This window comes from Gopherus evgoodei, chromosome 4 (assembly GCF_007399415.2).
Source record: "Gopherus evgoodei ecotype Sinaloan lineage chromosome 4, rGopEvg1_v1.p, whole genome shotgun sequence".
Lineage (NCBI taxonomy): Eukaryota > Metazoa > Chordata > Testudines > Testudinidae > Gopherus > Gopherus evgoodei.
The window spans coordinates 66,331,182-66,339,906 of record NC_044325.1 but is presented as its reverse complement, the minus strand read 5'-3'; the positions used below and the strand labels follow the sequence as shown (position 1 = coordinate 66,339,906).

Below are 8,725 nucleotides of genomic sequence, written 5' to 3'. Positions count from 1 at the left end.
AAGTTACACAGTGAGTCTCCGGCAGGGCTGGGAATGGAATCCAGGTCTCTAGACTGCCTACCCCAGGCCTTATCTTCGAAAGCATCCTTATTCCAGAAGCAATAAGGCCCACTTCTCGTACTTTTGTTTTCCTTTTTTAATGTGCAACCCAAAAACTTTATGGCTAACACAGTTTGGAAGAAAAATCCTAAACACCCATTCATTGTGCTTGAAATAATTTAATGAGTCTGCATGGGCAATTGCATCTAACTTATAACAATTTGGGGATTCAGTCTGAATGATCATATTCAAACTCCTCCTGGACACTCAGCTGTTGATGAATGTGCTGAATGTCATTCACACTGCAGTTTTGCCTGCATGTAACTGGTGATGTCACATTTGACCTCAGACAATTAGAATCTAATCTCTAGTGGAAATTCCAGTAGGCACCATTAGAATCTATCAACTGGTCTCTGGTTTCAGTTCGAGGAACAGGAACCCCAGGTACTAGAAGCCCAAAAAAATGCAATGTAGTGTTTCAGAATCTAGTTAACTAGGTAGAGCCACTGTTATACCTGTAGGTGCCATCACAATGCAAATAATGAGGTCCCTTTCAGGGATTGGGACCCCATTGTCTTAGGCATTGTATCAAAAAGAGGTCTCTGCCCCATCATGGTATAATTCCCCACTCTGAACCTTAGCGTCCAAAAGATAGGATACCAGCATGAATTCCTCTAAGCTCAATTACCAGCTTAGTAGTTGTAGCGCTGCCACCAACCAGGAATTCCAGTACCTGGTACACTCTGGTCCCCCCCAAACCTTGCCCGGGACCCCCAAGACCCAGACCCTCTGGATCTTAACACAAGGAAAGTAAACCCTTTCCCTCACCGTTGCTCTCCCAGGCTTCCCCTCCCTGGGTTACCCTGGAAGATTACTGTGATTCAAACTCCTTGAATCTTGAAACAGAGAGGAAAATCCACCTTCCCTCCTCCTTCTCTCTCTCCCTCCCAAACTCTCCCTGAGAGAGAAAGTAATCCTAACTGTCATAAACGGATAGTTAAGAGTTAATGGAACAGAAGTACTTCATATCTCTTTTGCCTGGAAAGGGTTAACGAGAACAGTGAGCCTTGGCTGTCACCTGACCAGAGGACCAATCAGAGGACAGGATACTTTCAAATCTTGAGGGAGGGAGGTTTGTGTGTGTGCTGTTAGTGTTTGGTTGTTGTTCACTCTGGGGGCTCAGAGGGACCAGATGTGCAACCAGGTTTCTCTCCAATCTCTCTGATACAGGCTCTTATAGATTCAGAATAGTGAGTACTAGGTAGATAATGCGAGTTAGGCTTATGGTTGTTTTCTTTATTTGCAAATGTGTATTTGGTTGGAAGAAGTTCAAATGTGTATTTGGCTGAAAGGAGTTCAGATTGGTATTTTGCTGAAAAGATTTTAATTTGTACTTGTATACTTAGGCTGGGAGGGTGTTCCCAGTGTCTATAGCTGAAAGACCCTGTACCTGTTCCATTTTTTAAAATTTACAAAGATAATTTTTACTGTTTTTTCTTTCTTTAATTAAAAGTTTTTCTTGTTTAAGAACCTGATTGTTTTTTTATTCTGGTGAGACCCCAGGGGACTGGGTCTGGATCTACCAGGGAATTGGTGGGGAGAAAGGAGGGAAGGGGGAGAGAGAGGTTAATTTGCTCTCTGTGTTAGGATTACTTTCTCTCTCAGGGAGAGTCTGGGAGGGGGAGAGAGAAGGAGGTGGGAAGGTGGATTTTCCTCTCTGTTTTAAGATTCAAGGAGTTTGAATCACAGTGATCTTCTAGGGTAACCCAGGGAGGGGAAGCCTGGGAGAGGCAACGGTGAGGGAAAGGGTTTAATTTCCTTGTGTTAAGATCCAGAGAGTCTGGGTCTTGGGGGTCCCCGGGCAAGGTTTTGGGGGGACCAGAGTGTACCAGGTACTGTAATTCCTGATTGGTGGCAGCGCTACAGGTTCTAAGCTGATAATTGAGCTTAGAGGAATTCATGCTGGTACCCTATCTCTTGGACGCTAAGTTTCAGAGTGGGGAATTATACCATAACAGTAACACAGAGAAAATAACCTTTCTCTCCCCCTTCCCTCCTTTCTCCCCACCAATTCCCTGGTGGCTCCAGACCCAGTCCCCTGGGGTCTCACCAGAATAAAAAAACAATCAGGTTTTTAAACAAGAAAAGCTTTTAATTAAAGAGGTAAAAACAGTAAAAATTTATTTTTGTAAATTTAAGATGGAATATGTTACAGGGTCTTTTAGCTATAGACCCTGGGAATACCCTCCCAGCCTAAGTATACAAGTACAAATTAAAATCCTTTCAGCAAAATACAAATTTGAACTCCTCCCAGCCAAATACACATTTGCAAATAAAGAAAACAAACATAAGCCTAACTCGCCTTATCTACCTAGTACTTACTATTTTGAATCTATAAGAACCTGTATCAGGGAGATTGGAGAGAAACCTGGTTGCACGTCTGGTCACTCTAAGAACCCAGAGAGAACAACAACCAAAAACTAACAGCACACACAAAAACTTCCCTCCCTCAAGATTTGAAAGTATCCTGTCCCCTGATTGGTCCTCTGGTCAGGTGACAGCCAGGCTCACTGATCTTGTTAACCCTTTCCAGGCAAAAGAGATATGAAGTACTTCTGCTCTATTAAACCCTACTATCTGTTTATGACAGCCCCAAAGAGCTTAGGCTTTAAGTATATGACAAGATGTCAGTGGGTGGATGCTACAGATGGGGGAGCACAAGGTAATAATGAGATGATTATGATTAGTGTAAATCAGCAGTCACCAATTGCCTAGTAGAAACCAGCTGAAGATTTTCAAGGGACCCTAGTCTGTTAAAGCTGAAAGCTGTGGCTTAAATAACTACAAAGATACTTTTTCATAGATTTCCAATAGGACTTTTTATTTGTTCTGTGACCTCAATTTCAAGGTCTTTTGGGGATTCTTTTTGCAGGACAGGCACTTCCATTACTTTCATATGCATTTTCAAAATGAGTGTGTTGTAATACATATTCATCTTTTTTGAAGTCTTTATGGCCTGCTGTGTAAACAGTTAGCCTTTAAATACTGGATCTCTAGAGTGAGTGTTTTTATACACCAGCAAAGCTCTGTTTGCATATGGGGGAGGAGAATGTCTTTTTAGATTATTTGCAGTGTCTCAGGCAAAATACATTATTGTAACGTCCATGAATTGATTTATTTTTGAAGCATGGAAAAAGAATGAGGAAATTAATGTACAAATATATGTCAATAACATTGTGATGACAATAACACTCACATCAGGAAATTCATAGCTAAAGTTAATGCCCTTCCCATTCTTACCTATTGCTTATTATTTCTGTAGAAAAATGTGTGGGGTGCTTCATAGAGAGACAAGATGTGGCTCCTATCCCATGGGATAAACTCAGAAACAAAGGGTGGAGAAGGGGTGGAGGGAAGATAGGTGATCCAACAGTAAAAGGTCATGGGATGAGCAGATACTCACACCTTGTGAGTTCCTTCTTTACATTTCTTAACTTTGTATCTCTTGTCTATTTCCCTTGTATCTGAGCACTTCCCAGTCTTTATTGTATTTGTCCTCACAAGACAGTCTAAAGAGCAAGAGTGGGGGAATGAATGTAAGCAACTGAAAACTAAGAGAAAAAAAAGTCTGGAGGCATTTGAAGAGAGAGTATGAAGTTGTATGGCACACTGTATTAAGGAATTAGGCTTCTGGTGTAATAATGGTCAGATACCCAGGAGTGCTAGAAGAGACTGTTAGTTGGCCCCTGACATATGCTATTGGTTGGGGTTATATGGCAGGCATCGATATCTTGGCTCCTGTTACATCTGGCTGGATGTCTGAGGTTCGTTAATTCAATATCTGCTCCTCTGGACTAGGGAACTTTGTGGGCATTTGATGTAACTGTTTCTTTAGTGCTAAGAGACTAAGAAACATGCAGTGAAGCACTCAGCGAAATGTTCAGGGATTTTTTTAAAATGGGCATTAGCCATTTAGGAATATACAAAGGAAGTTCCTGTGCTCTGACTTCTTCAAAATGTCTGCAGTCACTGCCTCAGATAATTAGTTTTAAAAGGAGGGTTTGAAATAACATTAAAGAAATATGGGAGCAGCACTGTGTGCGTGCTTTCAAGGAAAGGATATTAGAGTAACAGCTGCATTGAGGAGGGAACAGAACCAGCTAGTGAATTCAGAGCAGCCCAGTGGTTTTAAACACTGTTCATTCTCTGTTACATTTATCTCAGGCTTGGGAGGTGCCTGGATCCAGTCTCTCATGTTCCGTGCTGTGCTTCTTAGCCAGGTGTCAGCCCGAATGCTGCCACTTCTGGCTGCTGTGCTATTTAAGAAGAAAGATACTGAGTTCTCTGACAGCCAGGTAATGTAAATGTGTCACTAGCAATTCTTTTGCTATATGATTTTGCAACTAGTGAATGAAGAAACTGTAAAACTACAGGCCTGAGCATAGTGCTTATTGGTTTGTGTGGTCTCACTGATGTCAGTAAAAGGTTTAACAGTAATAAGTCCTGCATTTTCCAGTGTATGTTTGCTGAGTAAGATCCTAACTCTGACCCTTTCAGCATATAGAATGAGGCCTAGTCTTCATCTAAAATATAGGTTGACCTTGCTATATTGCTCAATGGTGTGAAAAATTCACACCCTGGAGAGATGTAGTTAAGGTGACCTAAACCCCAATGTAGACTCCACTAGGTTGATGGAGGAATTCTTCTATTGACTTAGCTACAGCCTCTCGAGAGGGTGGATTTACTACAGCGACGGAAAACCCCTCCTGTTGTCAGTGTCTGCACTACAGAGACATAACTGCAATGCTGCAGCTATGCTGCTGTAGAGCTTGTAGTATAGACATATCCTGAGTGAAATATTTATAATCTCTGGGAGAAAAATGGAAGAGATTTATTTAAATGTTTGCATAACAAAGTTAGAAATATGTTGTTATTAACCATAAATAGTAGTTGGACTTTGCCCATTCTTGTTCCCAAAATCTCTTGTTCCAGATGGCAGTCAGGGAGGGGGTGGGGGAAGAATAATTAACTTTGAGGAGACAGTAACACTTATTTGCCTCTTTTCTTATTGCTTCACTGTTCAAGTATAGAGCAGGCTTAACTGACTGTTCGGTTTACATACCTGTAAACAGTGATGCAAAATACTTAAGGCTACTGAGCCAGATTACTGCTTTTGGTCACGTGCTGGATACGGGTTCCTTACACAGGTGGTAAAATAATGAATGAACAAAATTCTCTCTGCCAAAACAATTCCCCTTTTACATCAATAACATTCAAGCTAATGATCTAGCAAATAATACAGGCACTGTGGCTTCGGTCAAGGGTTTTGTTCAGGTTCTCAAATTTTTAGGTGTGACCACAGAAGGAAAAAAGTTATGTTCTTATCTTGTCTTAGCTAACACATGCTAACTAACATGAGGTAAAATTCTAGTGAAGACAAGGCAGTTTGTCGTTTTCACACATGCTAGTGAGCTGGTAGCATTTATTTTGACCTGCTACCATGTGTTAATGCTACAACTAGCTTCCTTCACAGGGATTTTACCTCATGTTAGCTATGACGTGTTAGTTAACACGAGGTTAGAACACACCACTTTTTCCCCTAGTGAAAATAAGGTCTCTATTCATTTCAAATCAGTAAAGTCAAGCAACACTTGTAAAGGTTAGAATAAAAAAATGTGTGTACTTCATTTCTTGTTTTATATCTCTGAGATAAGTCTCTGCAATAATTTCTTATTTATTAGCAAATAAATGTTTTGAAGTGCTTTTTCTAAAATAAGCGCATGGCAGCTCAGCACTCATAGATAGCATATAAAGAACATTTTCATATAATGTTTCTATGAGACATCACAAAGTCTTCAATCTGAGATTATATAGCAATTTCTGACCACTGTAACTACTCCCTGTCCCTTTGCAGGGACTTTCTCATGGTCATAGTTCTCAAGTTAATGGAGACAACTGACATCTTAAGATGAGTAGGCAAATCTGAGGTATAAAGGCAGATTACTGAAGTAGGTATAGAAAGGTAGGCCAATTCTACTCTGCTTAGACTGATGAGCTTCCACTTCCTGAGTCTGAAGTGGTTCTTAGTTTTCATAGGCTAAGCAACCCATGGGCTGGCTATTCCCCTATTTTTGTTTAATATTAGCAGTTTTCTTAAGGTGGACTGTGGCTGAGTTTAACATTCAGGTTGATTGTTTTTTCAGCATGAGAAGCACCCGTACTACAATCTCACGGTGAAAGTCCTCAGAGCTAGAAACATTCACAGCACAGATCTGCGTAAGTCCTTGACCAAAATTATACAAACTAATGTTCTTTTTCTGTGAACAGAATGCTTCAGTTTTCATAGAACTTGTCTGGCCTCTGTCACAAACACTAAATTAACTTTTACAAGTTTTTAGTCTTAATTTTTTTTAACTGAGGCTGATGAGGAGAGAAAAGATATACAGCCATGATACTTTCCAGGTACATTAGTAACATGGAGGAACTGTTTAATTTCTAGTAAATTAAAAATGATAAAATTGGTAGGACAAAAAATTTTGCTCTTCATTTTTTTCCCTTAAACTGGTGTAAATGAGGAATAACTCCAATGAAGTAAACAGAGTCACACTAGTGTAAAAAGTAGGGTGAGTGCAAAGTGAATCTGGCCCTTTCTACTTTTAAACCTTCAATACTGTATTAATCTTCTCCCGACCATTTTAAAAAATAATCTAAACAAAATTAAGTGACAGTGTTCAGTTTCTTTAGTCAACTCTCTTTGAAAACATTGCTTTTATTTTCAAATTAAAGTTATTCTTAACTAAAGTTTGTCTTTAGCCTGATTTTCAAATGTGGTTGAATTTTATAAAAATAAGCACGTTTGCTGTACCTGAAAAACCATTTGTGCATATAAACAGCAATTTATGCTTACAAATTAGGTAACTGGGTACCTGTCTACTCCTTTGCATATTTACTGAACCTCCATGCACAAATGGCTGTTTATATGCATGTGTGCGCACACACACACACAGGTTTCTGCAGACAGAAAAGGTGATTCTTTTTTGTGGGTGCACCTGTAGGAATTGTGTGTGGGGAAAGATATGGGAAGAACATAGCCTTTCTTCCGTAGCCTTTCATCTAACTGCACTTGTATCTTAGTGCACTGTGCTTAGAGGTGGGGATTATATCATTAACTTTGATAAGCTGATCCTATTGCACAAAGAACCTGTGAGTTCTTCTGAGTGTAGTTTTCCTGTATCTTGATGGTTGGCTCTTAGTAGGTTGCTCCAGCCAAGAGGTCAGGTTGGTGGCTTTGTTCTTGCTCCATCTTCTAGTAGTGATGGGTGTCTGTGTAAACAAAGAAAAGTCCAGTTTAACACTTACACTTGTGCTAAGCTTTGTCAGAGTGACACTGGACTCCATTTCAACAAGAGCTATCCTCACCACAGAAAGATTTCAGTTAATGAGCAATCTGATAGCATGGATTACTTATTGACCAAAGTTAACGGCCAAGCTGTGCCTTTCTCTTCTAGGTCACATGGCCTCATGCACTTATGTGACACCATTTGCCAGACTTCATCTATGCTGCCTACAGGCCTGGGTCTGGTCAATCTATATACCAGACAAGGATCACATCAACATGAGAGTGACCATTCCCTTTTTTATTTGGTGGTCAAACCTGGATGGAATGAGAGTTGGCATCCTCTTCATCACTCCTGCCCCCTAGTACCACCATCATAAAAGATGGATCTCTTATGGGTTGGGGTGCTCACCTGAACAAGCACACCATACCAGCTATTTGTATACTCCAGGAAGCCAGGACTGCACATCAGTCTACTGGTACTGAGGGCGGACTGTGTTGCATGCAGACTTCTCTCCAACTCATTTATTCTCTTCATGTCCAAGTAATACTGGGCAACATCACCATAGTCTTTTACATAAATGACTAGGACAGAGCAAAATCTCTTCCCCTTTGCCTAGAAGCAGCCAGACTTTGGAACGGGTGCACCAGAAACCACATCACTATCCAATCTACATACCTTCCAAGGCTTCAGTACTCTTTAGCAGACAACCTGAACAGATCCTTCTCTGTAGACTGTGTGGGGATGATACACAGCTCCATCATGAATCAGAGATTCATTCAGTGGGAAACACCTTAATGGGAAACAAACAGGAAGCTTCTCTTATAGTGCTCAAGAGGAGCTATGGATTATGGCTCCCAGGGCAATGCTCTCCTGTTGTCATGAATGGACAAACTCAGATATGCCTTTCCGCCTGTTCTCCCATTACCACAGGTCTTGAGAAAGATCCAGCGTGAAAGGGCAGAGTCATTCTCCTCACACCCACTGACCCAGACAGTTTTGGTTCCCAGAACTCCTGAGAATGTCGGTTCATCCTCCTTTCAGGATCTGCTTCTTCCTGGATCCCTTACTCAAGAAGAGGGCAGAATCAGACACCCCTTCTCCAGACCCACTCCACCTCATGGCCTGGTGTTTGGATGGGCATCAGAACTAGAGCATTTTGCTTGGCACCCATCCAAGATATTCTTATTCAAAGTAGGAAAGACTCAACTCGGACCTGCTACCTAGCTAAATGGAGATGCCTCTCTCTACCTGGGCTCAGCATAGGCAGCCTTCTCCAAGTTCTGAGATATCCAAGTTGTTTTAGTTTACCTGCTGTTTTTAAAGATCTCAGATCTTTCCATTAGCTC

General features: G+C 40.9%; 1 protein-coding gene across 1 annotated transcript in view; it reads left to right on the top strand.

Annotated features, from left to right (window-relative positions):
• Positions 1 to 329: 329 nt before the first annotated feature.
• Positions 330 to 8,725, top strand: part of LOC115651155 (cytosolic phospholipase A2 zeta-like) — a 45,563-nt gene continuing 37,167 nt past the window's right edge. Inside the window, 3 exon segments of the mRNA XM_030562117.1 lie at positions 330 to 483; positions 4,264 to 4,394; positions 6,243 to 6,315. Coding sequence (XP_030417977.1) covers positions 330 to 483; positions 4,264 to 4,394; positions 6,243 to 6,315 — 358 coding nt within the window.